Source organism: Stegostoma tigrinum, chromosome 31 (genome assembly GCF_030684315.1).
Source record: "Stegostoma tigrinum isolate sSteTig4 chromosome 31, sSteTig4.hap1, whole genome shotgun sequence".
Taxonomy (NCBI): domain Eukaryota; kingdom Metazoa; phylum Chordata; class Chondrichthyes; order Orectolobiformes; family Stegostomatidae; genus Stegostoma; species Stegostoma tigrinum.
The window spans coordinates 39,826,397-39,850,549 of NC_081384.1; the positions used below are offsets into that span (position 1 = coordinate 39,826,397).

Genomic DNA, 24,153 nt, shown 5'->3' on the forward strand with positions numbered 1-24,153 from the left:
AGGGAAAATGCCTTGTACTTTGCAAGAAGAGAGTGCTAATGGGTAGAGTCATTGCTGTGGAAATATTATCTGGCTCTTAAATCATTGCTGGTTGTGGCATCCCATATTATAACAGAGACTGCAATTCTAAAGTGTTGTAAAAATGTAGAGATGTCTGGTCCTTAATCAGTTTAGCCAAACTGTTCAATTGTGAAAACTCAGCTCATTGACCGGAGTAGCATTTCCCAGTTGATTCTCAAAACTGATGTCAAAACCTCCTCAAAGGCCCAATACAATTCTCTGATTTTCTTTTGCAGAAACTCAAAGGCAAAATACTGATAAAAGGGAAGAGGTTCAATGGCTCTGGTCTCTCAGTGGATCAGGAGGAAACACCGGAGGATGAGGATGATGAGAATATGAACAATGGAGAAAAAAACAAAAAGGTAACCTGATGTTTGGGCAGGACCACTGTTGTAGCAACCATATGTAATGATTCTGCAATTCACTGCAGCTCCAAACAAGATTAATTTAACCTTAACTCGCCCTCTCATTAGTTACTCTGTGAAGTTTCTATAATATTTGAATATGAATGGATATCCAGTTGGATGTATCAGGTAATTTTACACAAGATTCTAATGAGGCATGACCCAATAAGTGAAAATCTCATTATTTTCTCAGACAAGACATAACATTCATTTGATCAGATTTAGGGGAGGCAGTAACATAATGTTGTTGTCAGTGAATTAATAATCAACAGTTACCATCTAATGTTTTGGGGAACATGAGTTTGAACTCCATCATGTCAGAGGGTGAAACTTGAATGAGATAAAACATTTAAAATTTAAAACAAAGTTTGTCTAAAGAATCCGTTTAGTTAACCAATATCCTTTAGAAAAGGAAATCTTCTGGCTGTGCTTACCTGGTCTGGATGTACATCTGACTCCAGACCCACAGCAATATAATTGACACTTCTCTGTGTATAGACATGCTCTGTTTCATCTGTGGTACTCCTTTCAGTTTAGGTCAAGGGCCACAACGTCATTAGTCCTTATTTTCCAAGAAAAGTTTAATTTTTATGATTGATGCAGATTCTTAAAAATTTCTTTGAAACATTTTCAAAAACAGTTACAGTTTCATGGGCATTTGAAATAAATTTAATATTTTCTTGACTGCATTGCTTCCAGGTCAAATGATGTCACAAATGCACTGCCTGAGAAAGTGGTGATAGCTAATTCAGTCATAGCTTTTAAATGAGAATTGGATAATTATCTAAAGAGAAAGTATTCCAGTGCTGCTGAGGAAAGGTGGAGATGTGAGACTAACAAGTTTCTCCTGTAGAGAGCTGGAACAGAATGAGAGGCTGACTGTTTTAACTAATCAATGATTCTGATGTATGGTGCAAAGAACCTGTAGTTATGTACGATCATTCACAACCTAAGGGAAGGCCTGTTTCTTACACCAATGAAATAGTTCTGAAATGTAGTCATTCTTAATAAAACAGGATTAGAAGCAAGCAAGACTGCAGTGAGATAAAACACCCAGCCACCTACCTTCAGTGAGGCTGAGGAACAATTATTTGTCAGGACATCAGGGAGAATTTCCCTGCTCTTAATTTAAATGATAGCCTAAAGATTTTTAACACCATCCTCAGGAAAGTAGACTCTACCTCAGATTAATTACTCATCTGAATTTTGAACCATAATCATTTGACTCAGAGATGAAAGTGCCTCCCTTGAACAATGTCCAACACTGTAACATATAGGGGGAGGTGTGAGGAGTTATCAATAAGAGAAAGAATACAGTAATCAATTATTAGAGCTTGCATTACATTCCTGCTTCTTTTTAGATCTTTCCGTCAATTGATGAGGGACCCAGCCAGGCCCTGCTGTTGTTGACATTTGCCTGGTGTACATTTGGGAGTGTGAGTTATTCTTGGATCTGAGAAAGTGCAATGACACATCTTCTGGAAGCTGTTCTAGTCAGTAACCCTGCTATGAATTATCTGCCCTAACTGGGAATGGTGTTTTTTTTTTGTGTGTGGAATATTGATAATGAATAGGGTATTGACCTTCAGTGGTTCTTGTGTTGAGGTAAGAGAAAGGAACCTTGGATGACGAGAGCGGTGGAGCTTCTCGTCAAAAAGAAGAAGGTAGCTTACATGAGGTGGAGGAAGGTAGGGTCAAGCTCAGCTCTAGAGGATTACAGGCAGGCGAGGAAGGAGCTCAAAAATGGTCTGAGGAGAGCCAGGAGGGGGCACGAGAAAGGCTTGGCAGAATGGATTAGGGAGAACACAAAGGCATTTTACACTTATGTGAGGAATAAGAGAATGGTCAAAGAAAGAGTAGGGCCGATCAGGGATAGCATAGGGAACTTGTGTGTGGAGTCTGAGGAGGTAGGGGAAGACCTAAATGAGTTTTTTGCTTCTGTCTTTACGAAAGAAACGAACTTTGTAGTGAATGAAACCTTTGAAGAGCAAGTGTGCATGCTGGAATGGATAGAGATAGAGGAAGCTGATGTGCTGAAAATTTTGTCAAACATTAAGATTGATAAGTTGCCAGACCTGGACCAGATTTGTCCTCGGCTGCTTTGGGAAACGAGAAATGCAATTGCTTCGCCACTTGCGAAGATCTTTGCATCCTTGCTCTCCACTGGAGTCATACCTGAGGACTGGAGAGAGGCAAATGTAATTCCTCTCTTCAAGAAAGGAAATAGGGAAATCCCCGGCAATTACAGACAAGTTAGTCTCACATCTGTCGTCTGCAAGGTGTTAGAAAGGATTCTGAGGGATAGGATTTATGACCATCTGGAAGAGCATGGCTTAATTAAATGCAGTCAACACGGCTTTGTGAGGGGCAGGTCATGCCTCACAAACCTTATCGAGTTCTTTGAAGATGTGACTAGAAAAGTTGATGAGGGTCGAGCTGTGGATGTGGTGTATATGGACTTCAGCAAGGCATTTGATAAGGTTCCCCATGGTAGGCTCATTCAGAAGGTCAGGAGGAATGGGATACAGGGGAACTTAGCTGTCTGGACACAGAATTGGCTGGCCAACAGAAGACAGCAAGTGGTAGTAGAAGGAAAATATTCGGCCTGGAAGTCAGTGGTGAGTGGTGTTCCACAGGGCTCTGTCCTTGGGCCTCGACTGTTTGTAATTTTTATTAATGACTTGGATGAGGGGATTGAAGGATGGGTCAGCAAGTTTGCAGATGACACAAAGGTTGGGGGTGTCGTTGACAGTATAGAGGGCTGTTGTAGGCTGCAGCGGGACATTGACAGGATGCAGAGATGGGCTGAGAGGTGGCAGATGGAGTTCAACCTGGATAAATGCGAGGTGATGCATTTTGGAAGGTTGAATTTGAAAGCTGAGTACAGGATTAAGGATAGGATTCTTGGCAGTGTGGAGGAACAGAGGGATCTTGGTGTGCAGATACATAGATCCCTTAAAATGGCCACCCAAGTGGACAGGGTTGTTAAGAAAGCATATGGTGTTTTGGCTTTCATTAGCAGGGGGATTGAGTTTAAGACTCGTGAGATCTTGTTGCAGCTCTATAAAACTTTGGTTAGACCGCACTTGGAATACTGCATCCAGTTCTGGTCGCCCTATTATAGGAAAGATGTGGATGCTTTGGAGAGGGTTCAGAGGAGGTTTACCAGGATGCTGCCTGGACTGGAGGGCTTAGTTTATGAAGAGAGGTTGACTGAGCTTGGACTTTTTTCATTGGAGAAAAGGAGGAGGAGAGGGGACCTAATTGAGGTATACAAGATAATGAGAGGCATAGATAGAGTTGATAGCCAGAGACTATTTCCCAGGGCAGAAATGGCTAACACGAGGGGTCATAGTTTTAAGCTGTTTGGAGGAAAGTATAGAGGGGATGTCAGAGGCGGGTTCTTTACACAGAGAGTTGTGAGAGCATGGAATGCGTTGCCAGCAGCAGTTGTGGAAGCAAGGTTATTGGGGTCATTTAAGAGACTGCTGGACATGCATATGGTCACAGAAATTTGAGGGTGCATACATGAGGATCAATGGTCGGCAAAACATCGTGGGCTGAAGGGCCTGTTCTGTGCTGTACTGTTCTATGTTCAATGTTCTATGTATTTCTAAAAGCATTTACTTTATTCCTGCTTTGGTTCCCCTTTGCAGAGCCTGCTTTCCCCGGAACCAGCAAACAACAAACAGGTCTGTCTTTTCTGACGTTCCCGTGAGATCCTAGTTCTGCCTGTCAACCACTTGAGGACAAATAAATCTGCATGAATATCAGTCTGGAAAGCTCAGTTGTCCCTCTCTTTGTAACTTCCAGCAAATCTAAGGGGGAAAAAGGCAGGAGAATTTAGTCAGTAATTTAGCTGCTCAGAAAGCCAGTAGGTTCATGTGGATTGAATGGCTTCCTTCTGCTCCACAACAGCTACTGATTCTGTGATTGTTGTACTGAGGTAGCATGGCTGCAAACACACTGCCCCCTGGTGAATAGCACCATTAATTATTTTGAAGAATGTGGGTGCTGTTGCCTGGGTCAGCATTTATTCCCCGTCCCTAATTTCCTTGGAGAACATGATGGTAAGTAACCACCTTGAATCCTACAGATCTTAAGGTGTAGCCACATCCACACTGCTATTAGGAAGGGAGTTCCAGGATTTTGACCCAGAAAAGAAACAGGAAAATATTTCCAAGTCAGGACAGTGTGTTGCTTAGAGGAGAATTTGCAGATAGATGTGATCCCATGTCTGCTCCCCTTGATCTTCTCGGTGGTAGAGGTTGTGGATTTGGAAAGGGTCTTGGTGAATTTCTAGAGAGCAAATGTTGAGAATGTTAGATGTGATGTCAATCAAGAGGCCTGTTTTGGTCTAAATGGTGTGGAGTTTCTTGAATGTTATGGAACTGCATGTAACTCGGCAAGTGGGAAATATTCCATCAAACTCCCGACTAGTACTTTGTAGATGATCTTCAGAAGACGGGAGATAAGTTACTCACCACAGGGTTCCTGGAGACTGACCTGCCGTTGCAGCCGCTATATTTATATGGCTAGTCCAGTTCAGTTTCTGCCCAGGATGTTGATAGTGGGGGATTCAGTGATGGCAATGCCATTAAATGTCAAGAGGTGATATTTGAATTTTCATGTTGGAGATGGTCATTGCCTGGCACTTGTGTAGCACAAATGTTACTTGTTGCTTGTTAGTCCAAGCGTGGATATTGTTCAGGACTTGTTGCATTTGAACTAGGACTGCTTCTGGATCTGAGGATTTGCGGATGCTGATGAGCATTGTGCAATCATCAGCAAACATGCCCACCTTTGACCTAATTATGGAGGGAAGTTCATTGATGAATCAGCTGAAGATGGTTGGGTCTAGGACACTACCCTGAGGAACTCCTACTGAGATGACCTATCTCCAGAAATTACAATCATGTTCCTAAGTGCCAAGTACGACTCCAGCCCCTGGAGAGTTTTCACCAGTTTCTGTTGATTCCAGTTTTGTTAGAGCTTCTTGCTGCTACATTCATAAAAATGTGGCCTTGATATCAAGGGGTGTCTCTCACCTCACCTCTGGAATTCAGCTCTTTTCACCATGTTTGAACCAGGGGCTGTAATGAGGTCAAGAACTGAGCAGCTGTTGAGGAACTCAAACTGGGCGTCACTGAGCAGGTTAATGCTGAGGCGGTGTTGTTTGATAGCACTGTTGATGACACCTTCCATCACTTTACTGATGATCGAGAATAGACTGATGGGACAGTGACTGGCTGGGTTGGATTTGTTCTGATTTTTAGGACAAACCTGGGCAATTTTCCACATTATTGGGTAGATGCCAGTGTTGTAATTGTATTGGAACAGCTTGGCCATGGGGGCTGCAAGTTCTTTTAGATTAGAATCCCTACAGTGTAGAAACAGGCCCTTTGGCCCAACAAGTCCATACCACCCCTTGGAGCATCCCACCCAGGCCCATCCCCCGTATAGCCCACACACCCCTGAACACTACGGGCAAGTTAGCATGGCCAATCCACCTACCCTGCACATCTTTGGACTGTGGGAGGAAACCGGAGCACCCAGAGGAAACCCACACAGACACGGGGAGAATGTGCAAACTCCACACAGACCGTCTCCTGAGGCTGGAATCGAACCTGGGTCCCTGGTGCTGTGAGGCTGCAGTGCCAACCACTGAGCCACCGTGCCGCCCTTGTTCTGGAGCACAAGTTTTCAGTACTATTACCAGATGCGTTCAGGGCCCACAGCTTTTGCAGTATTCAGCGTATCCAATTATTTCTCAATATCATGTGGAGTGGATTGCATTGGTTTCAAACCGGTGTCTCTGATGTTGAGGACCATGGTAGGAGGCCAAGATGGATCATCCACTTGGCACTTTTGGCTGCAGATTGCTGCAAATGCTTTAACTTTATCATTTGCATTGATGTGTTGGGCTGTCCTTTTGGAAATATTCAGCAGATGCGGTACCAACAATGCAAAAGAGAAACAGTGAAAGTCACAGGTCTATAACCTATTAATTGAATTGCCCAAGAACCTGACTCATTAATCCATGCTCCTACAGAGAGGCTGTCACTGCTGCTCAGTGTCTCCAGCATTTTAAGCTTTTTTCACAGATTTCCAGTATTTGCGATATTTTGGCTTCCTTTATCGAGTGGGTTGTAGTGGGTGGGGGGGCGGGGTGGCTTGAGGGTATGACCTAGGGAGTCTCTATGCCTGGATTTTCTGATGGCAAGTCAGTTGTTATTCCAGCACAGAGATAATGGGAACTGCAGATGCTGGAGAATCCAAGATAACAAAGTGTGAAGCTGGATGAACACAGCAGGCCAAGCAGCATCTCAGGAGCACAAAAGCTGATGTTTCGGGCCTAGACCCTTCATCAGAGAGGGGGATGGGGAGAGGGGAAGGTGGACCAAAGATGGATAGAGGATAAGATAGGTGGAGAGGAAAGTATAGGTGGGGAGGTGGGGAGCTGTGTTCATCCAGCCTCACACTTTGTTATCTTATCATTCCAGTCTAGATGGGAATTGAGCTGGGGGAGCAATGCAGAATCCCAATGTGGAACAATCCAAGGGAGTTTCACAGAAAGTTGAAGATTCTGCTGAGCAATTTATAGTCTGGCATCCTCCAAAAGTCAGCATGTTAAATTGGAGAATTTGGAAGGTCCCAATGAAATTAAGTGAAGTAGTTACTCAGGAGAAGTTAGACGATTAAATACCTAGTTTGTTCTGCTCATGCATTCTTAACCACACACACACACACACACACACACACACACACACACACACACACACACACACACACACAGACTCAGCCACCTGATACCCACCCACTAGAGCTGACTAGACATACCTACACTGCCAGACTGCTCTAGATCTGACTCCCTACCCACCACTGGACTCAGCACCCCATTCAGACCCACCTCCTTACAACCCTGCATTTCCCATGGCTAATTTAGCTAGTCTGCACATCCCTAGACACCATGGGCAATTTAGCGTGGTCAGTCCACCTAACCTGCACACCTTTGCACTGTGGGAAGAAACAAGAGCATGCAGAGGAAACCGACACAGGCACAGGGAGAACATGCTAACTCCACCCAGTCACCGAGAGTCGAATTGAACCAAGGTCCCTTGTGCCGTGAGGCAGCAGTGCTAACCACTGAGCCACTGTGCTACTCTCAACCTTCCAAGTTTCAAAAGATCATACTCTAGAAGAATTGTGAATTCTCCATAGTACCTGAATTTGTGAAGTCTCTGGACTTGGTAGGAAGTGGAGTAGAAGTGCTTGTAATTATATGAATGAATGTAGAAATATTAACTATGGAAAGATACTGGGAGTGAGGGAGGTGTGTAACTTAAACGTTCTGATAGGATTAATCCTGGAGATTGTATTAAGTTCCATTCAGTCTCATCATACTCTACAGTTTTGGATAGGAAATGTGGAGAATATCCCTAACAAATAAAAACAGAAATTGTTGAAGGAACTCAGTAAATCTGATAGCGTCTATGAACAGGGACACAGGACTCGAAACTTTAATTGTTTTCCTCTGTCTACAAATACTGAGTTTCTCCATCACTTTCGGTTTTCTTTCTGATCTCCAGAACCCACCATTCTTTGCGTTATTTTAGAGAATATCTCTGGATTTTGAAAGGAACAGATGTTTTCTATATGTCTATGTTTATTCTTTCATGGGATGTGGACATCACTGGCTGGACCAGCATTTATTGCCTGCTTCTAATTCCCATGAGAAGATTGTAATGAGCTGACTTCTTGCACCACTACAGTCCATGTGCTTTGAGATGGAAGTGACTGTGGGTTTGGAAAGTACTGTTGAAAGAGCTTGGGTGAGCCTCTGCCATGCACCATGTGATCAATACACTACTGCTACTGCTGTCTGCATGGATTTCTTCTCACAGTCCAAAGGTGATCAGGTTAGGGTGGACTGGCCATCCTAAATTACCCATAGTGTCCAGGGATGTGCAGACTAGGTAGATTAACCATGGGAAATGCTGAGTTACAGGAATTGAGTAGGGGGGGTGGGTCTGGGTGAGATTCTGTTTGGAGGGTGGGTGCAGACTCGTTGGGCAAAATGGTCTGCTTCCAAACTGCAGGGATTCTGTGATTCTGTACTTGTAAATGATTTGGATGAAGGAGTGGAAGGGTGGATTAGTACGTTTGCGGACAATACGAAGGTGGATCATGTTGTGGATAGTGCGGAGGGCTGTTCCAGGTTACAAAGGGACATTGATAGGATGCAGAGCTGGGCTGAGAAGTGGCAGATGGAGTTTAACCCTGAAAAGTGTGAGGTGATTCATTTTGGAAGGACAAACTTGAAAGCAAAATACAGGATTAACAGCGGAGAAGCAGAGGGATCTTGGAGTTCATGTCCACAGTTCCCTGAGAGCTGCCACCCAGGTGGATAAAGTTGTTGAGAAGGTGTATAGTGTGTTAGCTTTCATTAATATAGGGATAATAGTTCAAGAGCCATGAAGTTATGCTCCATCTATACAAAAGCCTAGTTTGGCCACATCTGGAGTATTGCGTCCAGTTCTGGTCGCCTCATTATGGGAAAGATGTGAAAGTGTTGGAAAAAGTGCAGAGGAGATTTACCAGGATGTTGCCTGGAATGGAGGGAAGGTCTTAAAAGGAAAGGGTGAGAGCGCTAGGGCTTTTCTCTTTAGAAACAACAAAGTATGACAGGTCATTTGGTAGAGGTATACAAAATAATCAGAGGTATAGATAGAGTAGACAGCCAGAGACATTTTCCTAGGTGGAGGTAGCTATAATGAGGCAGAGTAGTTGTAAAATGTGTAGAGGTAGATATGGGGGAGATGTCAGAGGTAGGTTCTTTACTCAGAAAGTGGCCAGGGCGTGGAATGCATTGCTGGAAAGGGTAGTGGCATCGGCCTCATTAGTGGCATTTAAGCAGCTATTAGATAGGCATATGGATGATAGTATAAGGTAGGGGTGGAGGTTAGATAGACCTTAGGATTAGGGTAAAAATTCGGCACAACATCATGAGCTGAAGGGCCTGTACTATGCTGTACTGATCTATGTTCTATGTTCTATATTGTGTGCTATTAGTGAGGAGTGAATATTAAAGTGAATCGTGATGAATGGGATGCCAATCAAGTGGGTTGCTTTGCCCTGAATGGTTTTGAACATCTGGAATATTGTCAAACAATGCCAATGTAACTAATTTCTATTGTACAGACTCAACCATAGTCAAACCTCTGTAAGCCAGACAGGTCCTTAGACTACTCAAGGAAAGAGCAACCTTCACAAATACTATGAGCACTGGAATAGCTTGGTTCATGAAGTAACTATGTGAGATATTATTAAATTAACCACTTAATCAGCAGAGTGCCATCCTGAAACCTGAGAGCCATCCTAAAGGTGGCACAGTGTCTCAGTGGTTAGCACTGCTGCCTCATAGCGCCAGAAACCCAGGTTTGATTCTAGTCTCGGGTGACTGTCTGTGTGGAGTTTGCACGTTCTCCCCATGTGGGTTTTCTCCGGGTGCTCCGGTTTCCTCCCACAGCCCAAAGATGTGCAGGTTAGGTGGACTGGCCATGCTAAATTGCCCATTGTGTTCAGGGATATGCTGGCTAGGTAGATTAGCCACGGTAAATGCGTGGTTACAGGGTTATGATGGAGTGGATGGTTACTATTTGGTGGGTCGGTGTGAACTCAGTGGGCCATATGGCCTGCTTCCACACTGTAGGATTCTGTGATACATTATACGTTCCTGGCCATTTTCATGCCCTAGCACTTTTGTAGAAATGTTAAATATTTTTATTGAACTCTGAGCTTATCTCCCAATGTAGCCCAAACTATAAACAGGCCTCATTAGGACTCAGGCTAGCCCACAGCGCAGGAATTTGTTCTGCTGATTTCTAAAGCATTTGCTAGATTGTGTACTAAAAGGTACAAAGTGTGGCTTTCATTAACACTTCCAAATTCTGCACTCCTGACTCTCAGCGGCAAATAAATAAATTCTTATCTCAGTCAAAATAGAGTATGAAAACAAAGAAATTCCTGTGAAATACTTCAAGGAAAATACATCTCGCCTGGGCGGCAGTCTAATGATGGTATTAACCTCACTTCCTTCACTGTTGCCAAAAGTCCCCATTCAGTGCATTAGTGCATAGCTATGTGTGACACTGAACAAGTAGGTCAGAGGCCCCAGGTTCTCCCCCTCCTCTGTACTAGATAATCTCAAAGTGATCACAGCTGTTAGTCACAGGGTCCCTCTACTTTGGAGGATCCGCTGAGTGTTGGGGATTTGCTGGGTACTAGCTGCTCAATTTTTGTAACTGTGTGGTGATTTTCAGGAGCCGGTGAAGGAGCTTTCGAAGGAGCTGTCTGAGCTTGTGGTTTACTGCAAGGCTGTGCGTTTCCACAGCTTCCAGTATGCACAGGACAAGGCATGTCCCTGTGAACTCTCATCTTTCTCTGAGAATAAGGCAAAGAAGCTCATCTGTGAGTCAGGTAAGGTAAGACAACACGATCATCACCAAAATGATACAAAAGATAATCACTGCTGCAAATCTGCAATAAAAACTGAAGATATGGAAATAGTCAGCAAATCTTGGCAGCATTTGGAGAGAGAAGTAGAGTTAACAATTTGGATCAATGACTCTTTGACAGAGCTGGGAAGAGTTAGAAATATCATTGGTTTTGAGCAAGTAAAAGCAGGTAGAATGAAAAGGAACAAATTGTAAGTGTTTAAAATGGTGAAATTTGGGAATATTGACATTAATAACAGAAGAATTACTAGTGTGGGACCAGATAGAATGGTAGCTCGCAGGAGGTGTGAATGTCAATATGGTGAACAGCTGCCATCTGGAAGAAACAGGAGAGTGAAACCAAAACCTGCAAAGTGAAAGGAAACAGCAAGGAATGGACTATGACCTGAAATGGTTGCACTCCCTCATTACTGCTGGGCCGTTGGCCAATGAGTGGAACACATCTCCTTTGTAGATTTCTTATATTTATTCAGGGGATGTGGGCCTCGTTGGCGGCCAGCATTTATTGCCCATCCCTAGTTGCTCTTGAGAAGGTGGTGGTGAGCTACCTGAATGAACCATTGCAATCTATGTAGTGTAGGTAGATTAACCTAGTCTATGCCTAACCCACAATACTATTAGGGAAGGAATTCCAGATTTTGACCCTATAAGTGAAGGAACAGCAATATATTTCTAAGTCAGAATATTGAGTGACATGGAGACACACTTGTAGGTGGTGATGCTCCCATGTATCTGCTACACATGCCCTTCCAGATGGAAACAGTCATGGTTTTGGAAAGTGCTGTCTAAGGATCTTTAGTGAATTTCTGCAGTGCATCTTGTAGAGAGTACACACTGCTGCTACTGAGTATTAGTTGTAGAAAGAGTGACTGTTTATGGATGTAGTGCCAATCAAAGGGGTGCTTTGCCCTGGATGGTGTCAAATTTCTTGAGTGTTGTTAGAGATGACCCAGGTACGTAGAGATCCAAATGACCAATGCTCATGCCTGTGGCTTCTGAGGAATAAAGGTCAAGTCTGTTTTAACAAGGAAAATGAGAGATCTATATTGGTCAGAACAATGAAGATGAGATCAGGCAAGGTCAGATGTGGTGATCCAGAAAATTTCCTTTTATTACTGACATTCCGGCCGTAATTGGGCTCAACAATTCAAACACCAAATAATAAACCTGAAAAGAAAAGAAAACTTAATTCCTAATATTCTGAGATGGTTAGATCCCAACATGTTTCATCTTTCATGTTTCACCAGAACTTGGCCATTGTACATCACTATCCATGGGCTCTCACCCTCTCTACCCAATCAGCTTTCACGCTCACTATTCAATGGACTCTCAGCCTATGTATCCAATGAGCTCTCACTCTCTTTACCCAATGAGCCCTCACCACTGCTATCCAGTGAGCTCTCACTCTTGCTATCCAATAGGGTCTCAGCCTGTCCTCCCAACACTTTTTTAGCCTTTACCACCCCCAGCCCCACCATACACCTCTAGCAGGGGGTCTAGCCCTGTTAATTTATAATGAACTGTTCTGCCTTATCTAGTTGGTGTATACTGCCTGCTACATACTTTACTGAGCTCAGTAATGGGCTATTCAGCCTTTGTTCCCTGAAGCAGTTGTTAATCTGGTTTTACCAACTCTCCATTTTCCTTCCCCAGCGAGCAACTGGGTCCCTTATAGCATTTTGAGAAATCAGAGATCAGTCTACTTACAATATAGAAAAGGGAGAAGGTGGGTGGTGAATGGCAGTAGTCAGGATGATACACTGTGTTACTGGGGAGTTTCCAGAGCCAAGACTACATGGTGAGAATTGACTAATTGTTGTGTTCCCCTGTAGAGATGATTAAATGTATTTTTTTCAGGAGCCTCCTTTGTTTGTTACAACACACTGCAGCTGTCCAGGATCTACCCCACGGGCTCTCGCTTTGACTCATCCAACTACAACCCTCAGGAGATGTGGAACGCAGGCTGTCAACTGGGTCAGTCTCTCTCAGACCTGATCTAGGGTTTAATGAATTTAATGAATGATAATTATCTGAAAACAAGTGAAATACACTTACTGAAGATGCACTAAACTGTATCAGCAAACCTGAATTCTTTAGATGTAAACTATTTCAAAAAGCCTAGTATTTCAAAATAATAAAAACTTGCTTTCATATAGTACCTTTCATGGCCAAGGAACATCTTAAATTGTCTTAAATCCAGTTAGGTACTTTAAAGTGTAGTCATTGTTGAAATATAGGAAATGGAGTAATTCATGCACTGGAAGCTCCCACGGTCACATGATAATTAACAGAAACTGTTTCTGCAATGTTAATTGAAGGTTACATATTGGCCAGGACGCTAGGGAACAAATCATCTGCTTTTCTATGAAATTATGGTATGGGACCTTTTGCATCCATCTGAGACAGCAAATGGGTCTTTAGTTTAAAGTTTGAATCAAAGGAGTACACATCCAACTGTGCAGAACACCACTGCAGCACTGTAGTGCACTCAATTAATTTGAACATAGGGAGTATGAGCAGGAGTAAGCCATTCAACCCGTCAAGCCTGCTCTGCCCACATGATCATAGCTGGTCTTCTGCTTCAGTGACATCTCTCTACATTATTCCAGTCTCTCATCATCTTCAATATTTTGAAATCTATCAATCTCTCTCTTGAACATGTTCAGGGATCGACTGTCCACAGTCCATTGGGTGAGAGAGTTCCAAAATGTCACCACCCTCTGACAGAAGAGAATCCCCTTCATTTCTGTCCGGAATGGCCTACCCCTTATTCCGAAACTGTGGCCCTGGTTCAATAACCCTGCTCTCCCCAGCCAAGGGAAGCATTCTTCCTTCGTCTATCCTGTTGGGACCAGTAAAACATTTATATGCTTTGAAGAAACAAATCAGATTTTAAGCTGTTTTAATTGGCTAGATTATTGGGTATGAGTAAGACAGACTGGAGGACACCATTCAGCCTCTCAAACCTGTTCTGCTATTCAGTCAGATCTGTATCTGTATCCTCACTTTTCCACTCACTTTGGTTTCATATCTCACATTCTTGATTAGTATTAACATCCCAGTTGATGGGCAAGTGAGATCCCAGAGTGAAACTTGGCTTGATAGATCATATGTTTATGTGTTTAGTTAAGGTGGTGGTTAATAACTGAGATCATTCACATGAGACTGTAGATTTTCTTTAACAGAATAACAAGCATTTATTACACAAAAAAAGAACAGAAATTAGATAAATACAGGTAGTTAGAATGATCTCCCAAAATACAGCAAAAGAAGGTTTAAACCTTTTTCCAACACTATGTATTCCAGAGACTCAAGCCCAATGAAATTACACCTCTATCTCAACTCTTTAGGACTCCTAGCAATTTCTCGGTATGGTCTGTGAAGACAACAAATTCTTTCCAAATCTACTGACATGAACATGTCATAAACCCAAGAAACTGAATTTAGTCCATTCTGACAATCTGCAGATTTCCAACCTAACTCTCCTAGTTTGAAAAGTTTCACAAACTAAACGCTTGCAGTAACTTGTCATAACTTGTTCCTTGAAATACTCTGAAACCTTCTAGGAGAGAAACTGAATTTGCTTCCAAATTAAACTTGAAAAGAAAAATTGCTCTTCTGAGATTCTTCTGAACTAAAAATAAAGCTCGTGACATTCCATGTTTACTCTACCTATCATAAATACAAAAGTAGCAACAACTTTGCATTAATACCACAGGGGTCCAGTCATCTGCTGTTTCACAAAATACTGGATTTATATCTCTGTTCCAGAAGGATGCTCGAAGCTTGATTTTCTTAAAAAAAGGAAAACCTCTCACAGAAGTGATCAATTCCTACCAGCACCTATTTTGAAATCCAATATCCAAAAATAATGTTAATGTATAAATTATATATCCTTCATTGCATGAGCAATAATCTATTGATCTCAGATTAAAATTTTTTAAATTGACGCCCAGTATGTACTCCTTTTAGTGGGAAATAATCCCAATCTTTGCATAAATAAGTGTCTCCTAACTTCTTTCATAGAACATAGAACATTACAACACAGTACAGGCCCTTTGGCCCTTGACGTTGTGCCGACCTGTCATACCGATCTCAAGCCCATCTAACCTACACTATTCCATGTACGTCCATATGCTTATCCAATGACGACTTAAATGTACCTAAAGTTGGCGAATTTCCTCAGTGGTCTGGTTCTAATTTTAAGATTTTGTCTCGTTTGACTGAGACATATCCCTATTCCACCAATGGAAAAGATTCTGTCGATGTGCCCCACCAATCCCTTTGATCATTCACAAAAGCTTATTAGATTACATCACCCCTTAACTCTTTATATTCCAGGGAAAACAAATCTAGTTTATGTGACTTCCTTCCACAGTCCAAAGATGTGCAGGCTAGGTGGATTGGCCATGCTAAATTGCCCGTAGTGTTCAGAGATGTGTAGGTTATGTGGGGACGGGTCTGGGTGGGATGCTCTGAGTATTGATGTGAACTTGTTCAGCCAAAATGCCTGTTTCCACACTGAAGGGATTCTATGATCTATGATCTTTGATTATTAATCAGCTATTTTTCTTGATTTTATCTAGTGGCCCTGAACTTCCAGAAACCCGGGACAGAGATGGATCTAAACAAAGGGAAGTTTCGGCAGAATGGTCGATCCGGATACATCCTGAAGCCCAGTTTCATGAGGAATAGTTCCAATCTGTTTGACCCTGCCAGGCCAAAACCAGGAGCAGGCCTCAAAGAGACACAACTAATTATCGAAGTAAACACCTTTCCATTCTTTATGTCTTAACAATGAAGCTGTGTGTATTTGGGGGCAAGCAAAAGACCAAGATAAAATTAGAGTCAGATCAGCATTAGTCTGTTTTGGTGGGAACTGGTGACTTGTTGACTGGGCCGGAATGCCGTGATTGATCAGTCACTTCATTATCCATCAGATATTGTGATAGCAAAAATAGATGGCGGTTAAGTAAGTCTTGGTTCTTTGTGTCCAGCTTTTTCCATATTTCTGTCTGGAATTCCAAGACCCTACCCTAGGACATCCTGTCAATGATGGAAATTCAGGTCATGAGAGTTGTTCATCAACGGGCTGACCCACAATGACCTGAAATTGCCTCTTTCATTCTATGTTGCATCTTCTGGTACATTCTTACTTTTCAGCCAGAATTAGGAGGTTCAAGTCCCACTTGCCTTAGAGATGTTCATAACACATTTGAATAGGCTGTTTAAAAAGATAGCGGGAATGATCATATCCTGTAGTACAAGATCTATCTGTAGCAATAGTATTCCAACTTCACTTCAATATAATGGAGCAAAGGGACTGTAAAACTATAGCACAGGAGAGAAATGTCTCTCACATCGATTAATAAAATCTACAAAGATGTTCTGTGAGTGATAAATGGGGTATCCCTAACCATTTTCTCCATTTCCAGTGTCTCAGATATTTCAGGAGTTGTTCAATGATTACCATCTCACTCTCATTCAAAGTGACATTGACAGATTAAGAGAAGGGATGAAACTGGATTTCAACACAGACAAATAGAAACTCTGGACTTCAAAATGATACTTTCTTGATGCTGTAATGTTAGAAACATAGGAGGACAAACAAAACTACAACGGGCCTTTGAATGAGGGAATCCCCAGGGAGCCTGCAAGTAAATGTAACTGGGTTTGCTTTTGCCAACCTCCCCATGGTCCACAACCAGTGGCAGTGGAGTGAGGCTCTTAATCCAGTATTCATTGCCCACTTCAGGGGCTTAACTCGAGTTGGGGCAAAATGGGTGTCCATGAGCTGTCCATCCCAGACTTAATGAGGGTCGATATGAAAATGTTGCAAGAGTCCCCATTTAGAACCATTGTTGCCCAATTTAATACCCCCTCCACCCACCCCACCTTCCAAGACTCCTTGGGCAAGGCTGATAATTTTCACCCTGGGGTTGTTTTGCCTGCAATTTACAAGGTTGAGATATTTTGACTGAGGTTTTCATGTTGTGTAGGGGGACAGAGGGTGGAGTGGAGTTAAGGCATAGACTTTACAAACTGGGCATCTTTCTTACCTTTTAGCTTTCTTTTATTTCTGCTGTTTTTTTTTAAGATTCTGGTTTTGTAACCAAGATGGCACTGGAGAATCCAAGATAACAAAGTGTGGAGCTGGATGAACACAGCAGGCCAAGCAGCATCTTAGGAGCACAAAAGCTGACGTTTTGGGCCTAGACCCTTCATCAGAAAAGGGGGATGGGGAGAGGGTTCTGAAATAAATAGGGAGAGAGGGGGAGGCGGATCGAAGGTGGCTAGAGGAGAAAATAGGTGGAGAGGAGACAGACAAGTTAAAGGGGTGGGGATGGAGCCTGTAGGAGTGAACGTAGGTGGGGAGGGGATAGGTCAGTCCGGGGAGGACGGACAGGTCAAGGGGGCGGGATGAGGTTAGGAGGTAGGGAATGGAGGTGCGGCTTGAGGTGGGAGGAGGGGATAGGTGACAGGAGGAACAGGTTAGGGAGGCAGGGACAGGCTGGACTGGTTTTGGGATCCAGTGGGGGGAGGGGAGATTTTGAAGCCCGTGAAATCCACATTAAACTATTAGGCTACAGGGTTCCCCAGCTGAATATGAGTTGCTGTTCCTATAACCTTTGGGTGGCATTGGATACCCCTCACGTTCCTTAGACGACACATCCATCCTGGGCCTCCTGCAGTGCCACAACGATGTTACCCGAAGGTTGCAGGAACAGCAACTCATATTCTGCTTAGGAACTCTACAGCCCAATGGTATCAATCTGCTTCAAAATCTCCCCTTCCCCTAGCACATCCCAAAACCAGCCCAGCTCGTCCCCGCCTCTCTAACCTGTACTTCCTCTCACCTATCCCCTCCTCCCATCTCAAGCCGCACCTCCATTCCCTACCTCCTAACCTCATCCCCCCACCTTGACCCGTCCGTCCTCCCCGGACTGACCTATGCCCTCCCTACCTCCCCACCTATACTCTCCTCTACAGGCTCCATCCCCACCCCTTAAGTTTGTCTTTCTCCTCTCCACCTATCTTCTCCTCTATCCACCTTCGATTCACCTCCCCCTCTATCCCTATCTATTCCAGAACCCTCTCCCCATCCCCATTTTTTGATGAAGGGTCTAGGCCCGAAACATCAGCTTTTGTGCTCCTAAGATGCTGCTTGGCCTGCTGTGTTCATCCAGCTCCACACTTTGTGATCTCAGATTCTCCAGCATCTGCAGTTCCCATTATCTCTGGCACTGGAGAATGGTGACTTTGTACACATTTCACTGTAATCACATATACCTACATTCGAGTACACATGACAATGAAGTCTAATTCTATAAAAGATTAAGGGAAATTATTTCCAGTGGTTATAGAATCTAGGCCCAGAGTAAAAATGAGAGCCAGACATTATCAAAGTGAAATTTGGAAATATTTTTGTACACAACGAAACAGTGTTCAACAGGATACTGGATGAATTGTAAGTTTTAAACCTGTGATTGAGGTATTTTGTAAACAATGCAAAGATATTAAAAGATATGGGCAAACAAGTTCAGTCCTGATGCCATCGAATGACAGAACAGACTGCAGGGGTTACTGACTTCTTCCTGTTTTTGCATTCTTGCTCTCTCTCAGTGTAGTTATTAGATCTCCATCATAATATTCTTGCTGTTTCTGTTTCCTGATAAAGCCTCTGCTGTTCTGCATCTGGAGATAAATCCTTGGGTTTTCTCCATTCACTGTTCAAGTTTTGTCTTCTACAATGCTAGGACGTCTCTTCCCTTTCATCACTCATGAAGCTTCTATTGCCTCTCCCCAAGTAATTTCCTCATAATCTCTCGCTGTCTGCATTGAATCCCAAATCGCTGATTGTCCTCCTCCCTATCTCTCTCGATCTGCTTCTAATTGCTGATGAATTACAGTCATCTCAGCCCAAGGTTCTCAGACTGACGTCTCTTTTGCAGATTATTACAGCTCAACAGCTCCCCAAAGTGAATAAGGATAAAAAGAATTCCATTGTGGATCCTCTGGTCCGTGTGGAGGTGCACGGAGTTCCTGACGATAACAGCATGCAAAAGACCAGCCATATTGAAAATAATGGTAAGTTGTTGTCTGATGGCAGTCATACTGTCAATAGCCTTTCTGAGAATCTTGATAATGTTGCAGTTAATAGTTTCTGTGGGTGGCATAGTGACCATGCTGCTGGCCTGTTGCAGAGTTCGCAGGGTCCCCAAGTGGAAAATGAAATGTTCTTCGAGCTTGCGCTGAGGCTTGATAGAACACTGCAGAAAGCCTGAGATAGAACTGTTGGCCAGAGTACACGGTGGTATGTTGAAGCGCAGGAATCTGGACGCAACATAGGTACACCACAGAGTATTCATCCAGTCTGCATTTTGTCTCCCCAGTGTAGAGGAGACCACATTTTGAGTGACACTGGCTCGTAGCTTGAAAGAGGTCCAGTAGGAATTGGCGATTCTCCCTGAGGGCCAGGAAGAGGCCTAGGCAGCTGTTGCGATGAGCAACATCACCCACCTGTCTTCTCAAACAGTTGCCAGGCTGCTTCCAAGTTGGCTGCCATGGGAACACAGAGGAGAATACAAAGTCATGGACTTCCTATGGTTGAAAATCTCCCTATCCTCAGCTAGGCCAATATTCCCTAACAATTCCACTCTCACTCACTCTGCAGATAATGGAGCCATTCTGTCTGAGAGTACACAGATCACAGTTACGTGAGAGGCAAGCAGCAATTAGACAGGTTAACAGTGTCTTTTTTTTTGCTGGATTGCAGGATTTAATCCGGTCTGGAATGAAGTGCTCCGGTTTACCATCAGTGTTCCCGAGCTCGCTCTCATCCGGTTTGTTGTTGAAGATTATGACTCAACCACCAGTAACGACTTCATTGGACAGTTTACACTCCCATTCACCAGTGTGAAAGAAGGTAAGTGACATCTTACCCCTCAACCTGTCACAGCCCCTTTCCCTGACACTGCCCCCCTCCCCCTGACACTGCAACCCCTCCCCTGACACTGCCCCCCTCCCCCTGACACTGCACCCCGTTGTCCCCTGACACTGCCCTTCTCCCCTGACACTGCCCTTCTCCCCTGACATTGCCCTTCTGCCCTGAGACTGCCCCCACCCTTGACACTGCCCTTCTCCCTCCTGACACTGCCCTTCTCCCTCCCGACACTGCCCTTCTCCCTCCCGACACTGCACCCCACCCCTGACACTGCCCTTCTCCGACACTGCCCCCTTCCCCCTGACACTGCACCCCTCCCCCTGACACTGCACCCCTCCCCCGACATTGCCCTTCTGCCCTGAGACTGCACCCCACCCCTGACACTGCCCTTCTCCGACACTGCCCCCTTCCCCCTGACACTGCACCCCTCCCCCTGACACTGCACCCCTCCCCCGACATTGCCCTTCTGCCCTGAGACTGCACCCCACCCTTGACACTGCCCTTCTCCCTCCCGACATTGCCCTTCTGCCCTGAGACTGCACCCCACCCCTGATACTGCCCTTCTCCCCCCCCGACACTGCCCTTCTCCCCCGACACTGCACCCCACCCCTGACACTGCCCTTCTCCCCCCCGACACTGCCTTTCTCCCCTGACACCGTCCCTCTCCCCCAGACACTACCCCTCGTCCTTGACACTGTCCCTCTCCCCCTCTCCCCTGTACCAAAACTGGCCCTCTTCCTGAGTCAATTTTCCCTCCTTTTGATGGGAATGAATGGTCATTAGGCAGTCTTGGGGGAGAGGGGCAGTGTCAAGGAAAGAGGGGCAGTGTCGGGGGGAGAGGGTCAGTGTTGGGGGTAGAGGGGCAATGTCACAGGGAGAGGGATAGTGTTGGGGGGAAGAGGGTCAGTGTCGGGGGAGAGGGATAGTGTCAAGGGAAGAGGGGCAATATCGTAGGAAGAGGGGCAGTGTCAGGGTGAGATGGGTAGTTTCACGGGGAGAGAGGCAGTTTCGGGGGGAGAGGGACCATGTCAGGGGGCAAGGGCCAGTGTTGGGGGGGGGGGCGAGGGTCAGTGTCGGGGGTGGGGGGGAGGCGAGGGCCAGTGTCGGGGGGGTTGAGGGCCAGTGTCGGGGGGGTTGAGGGCCAGTGTCGGGGTGGGGGGGGGGGGGGGCGAGGGCCAGTGTCAGGTTGGGAGAAGAGGGCCACTGTCATGGGGTGAGGGGCAGTGTCGGGGGGTCAGCAACCATGTCAATGGGAAAGGGACCATGTCAGGGAGAGAGGGGCAGTGTCAGGGCAGAGAGGGGCAATTTTGGGGGAGAGGGTCAGTGTCAGGGGGAGAGGGCCAGTCAGTGTCAGGGGGGCGAGGGCCAGTGTCATGGGGAGAGGGTCAGTATCAGGGGGGGGCGAGAGTCAGTTTCGGGAGAGGGGTGCTGTGTCACAGGAAGAAGGGCAGTGTCACGGGGAGATGGGCAGTGTTAGGAGAGAGGGACAGTGTCACAGGGGAGGGGGCAGTGTCAGGTGAGAGGGGCAGTGTTAGGGAAAAAAAGAGGTCAGTATCAGGGTGAGGGCCATGGTCGGGGAAAGGGGTGGGTATTGTTGAAGGCAGACTCAAGCGCTAAAAGCCTAGTGCAGTACTCCCTCTGTAACCAGACCATCATCTCCTCAATGACTCATTCACCTTGTAAGAGGATCATTACCCTGATGAACCTGTGTCACTCTGCAGTCCCATCCTGACAACTTCCGGAGTTGATTTGATTGGGAAATAACATGTTAATGTGGCTCATGCTTTAACCTCTTCCTTGATTGTGCAGCCTATCATTTGGCTACAGGGGAGTCGCTCGTCTATTTTCTGGGCATGATACCCATTCCCCCATTCTCCTCTGACAGTACCTTGTTGCTGTGTGCTCCTTATGTAAATTAGTTCTCCATGTATCAGTGTCTCCCCCCTCCCCAGTTAACGTGAGTTTCTGTTGGTACTGTAGGTTATCGACACATCCACCTGTTGTCCAAAGACTCTGCGCCTCTCTCACCAGCAACGCTCTTTGTCCGGATCAGGATTAAGCGTTTATAGTGCGGGCAAGCAACACACTGACAGTCTGCCTGGGTGGCATGAACTATTCTGAGACCCACCCTGCTCTTTGTTGTCCCATGTCAACCACAAAGAGTCTGGGGGAAACAGTACGTGAATGAAGAGGCTCCTTATCCTGCACGACTGCATTTTAAACTGTTCTGCAGCATGAAACAGATATAACTCACCAACACCTCTCAGAAACCAGCTTTACTCTCAATCATTTCTAACCTAGCACCAGGCTGACTTCAAGCTGTTAACAAAAAGATCATGTGCAATCTAAATCCTGCCAAAACATTGGCTGAATTCAAACCTTTTTCAAAGCACACGCTCAAAAGACCTTTAATGCAGACTCATGAACCAACGCCAGCAAGTGTCTGAGACATTTCTTACACAGTCTAGACCCAGGAACACTGAGCATGCAGAGCAGAAGATTCTAATCTTGCAGCTTAACTAAATTATAACCTGATGTACGTGCACTGCACGATCATTTGTGCTGTTGTGTACTCAAGTGTTTTATCAATGTGTGTAAATATATATATATATAAAGGCAGCTGTTTGTTTTAATGTAGCCTGTGGTTGTTCTGTGAAAACTCCTATAGTCATCATAATTTTGACCTACAGTCCAGAGCAATAAACCTCAGTGAGGAGGGATACAGTTTTGACAGCTGCACATATCATTTCCAAAGGCAGTATTCATGCATTCAGGAGCCACTTTCTGTCCTTATACACAGCTTTTTCAGAGATCATAGAATCCCTACAGTGTGGAAACAGGCCCTTTGGCCCAACAAGTCCACACTGACTCATCCCCCTCTAACCTACACATCCCTGAACACAATGAGGCAATTTAGCCCGGTCAATCCACCTAACCTGCACAATTTTGGCCTGTGGGAGGAAACCGGAGCACCCGGAGGGGATCCACGCAGACATGAGGAGAATGGGTAAACTCTACACAGACAGGCGCCTGAGGGTGGAATCAAACCTAGGTCCCTGCTGCCTTGAGGCTGCAGTGCTAACCACTGAGCCACCTTTTTACTGCAGCTTTTTACAGGTACATAGGATTTTACTTAAATAAAGATCGAGGGAGAAAACACCATCACTGTGCTAGGTTCATAACATCCAAAAATCCCATTCCAATTGTGAACAGCACCCTACACCAGACAGTATTGCACAGAAGGGCCAGAGTGTCCCAAGTGGAACAGTTTCTGTGGAATGCTGGCAAAGGAGGAGAATTTGTATCTGGTGATGGCATTCCACTGGAGATGGCAAACATGTGATTCTTTGGATGCTGCTCGGGTGAAAAGTATATGCAAGAGGATTCTAGCGTTGTTGTGGGAGGGAAAGGAAGGGGTGAGGGCAGAATTGTGGGCAGTGGGCCAGACAAGGCTAAGAGCCAAGCCAACCACAGTGACAGGGAAAACCAAACAAACTACGGATGCTGTAAATCAGGAACAAAAACAGAAGTTGCTGGAAAAGATCAGAAGGTCTGGCAGCATCTTGTAATTAGAAAATCAGAGCAAACGTTTTGGGTCCAGTGACTCTTCCTCAGAACTGATCGTGGCTGGAAAAACGTCGGTTTATATGGAGCAAATAGGGACAGGGTTGGGGTATGGAATAAACGATAGCATAGAGCCTAAAGAGAGAGAAGAGCAGTTGGACAGACAAAGAGTTGATAACCATCAGGTTGGGAGGTGAATAGTTGTTAATGGGGACTATTAGTGACTAATAACAGGCAGTGTGTAATGGCAGGCTATGTGTTAACAAAGCCTGGTGTGTGGGGTAGGGGGCTGGGACATGGGAGAGTTTAGGCCCTAAAATTATTGAACTCAATATTGAGTCTGGAGGGCTGTAGGGTCCCCAAATGGAAAATGAGGTGTTGTTCTTCTAGTTTGCATTGAGCTTTGCTGGAACACTGCAGCAAGCCAGAGACAGAGATGTTGGCCAGGGAGCAGGGTGGCGCATTGAAGTGGCAGGCAACAGGTAGTTCAGGGTCTTTTTTTGTGAGCAGAACGTAGATGTTCCGCGAAGCGGTCACCAAGTCTACGCTTCATTTCCCCAGTGTAGAGGAGACCACACTGTGAGCAGCGAATGCAGTAGACTAGATTCTGGGAAGTGCAGGTGAAGTGTTGCTTCACCTGGAAGCTATGTTTGGGCCCTTGGAT

At 45.0% G+C, this 24,153-nt stretch overlaps 1 protein-coding gene across 3 annotated transcripts in view; it reads left to right on the forward strand.

The window, feature by feature from the left end:
* Window positions 1–22,541, forward strand: part of LOC125466175 (1-phosphatidylinositol 4,5-bisphosphate phosphodiesterase delta-3-like) — a 151,208-nt gene extending 128,667 nt beyond the window's left edge. For 2 of the 3 annotated variants that reach the window (XM_059638836.1, XM_059638838.1), the window contains exons 9-16: window positions 297–422; window positions 4,121–4,156; window positions 10,787–10,943; window positions 12,839–12,955; window positions 15,568–15,746; window positions 18,934–19,069; window positions 19,758–19,907; window positions 21,906–22,541. In XM_059638836.1, coding sequence (XP_059494819.1) covers window positions 297–422; window positions 4,121–4,156; window positions 10,787–10,943; window positions 12,839–12,955; window positions 15,568–15,746; window positions 18,934–19,069; window positions 19,758–19,907; window positions 21,906–21,994 — 990 coding nt within the window. In that variant the 3' untranslated portion in view covers window positions 21,995–22,541. The remainder of the gene's footprint in view (window positions 1–296; window positions 423–4,120; window positions 4,157–10,786; window positions 10,944–12,838; window positions 12,956–15,567; window positions 15,747–18,933; window positions 19,070–19,757; window positions 19,908–21,905) is intronic. The other variant, XM_059638837.1, reaches the window with a different exon arrangement.
* The last annotated feature ends 1,612 nt before the right edge of the window (window positions 22,542–24,153 follow it).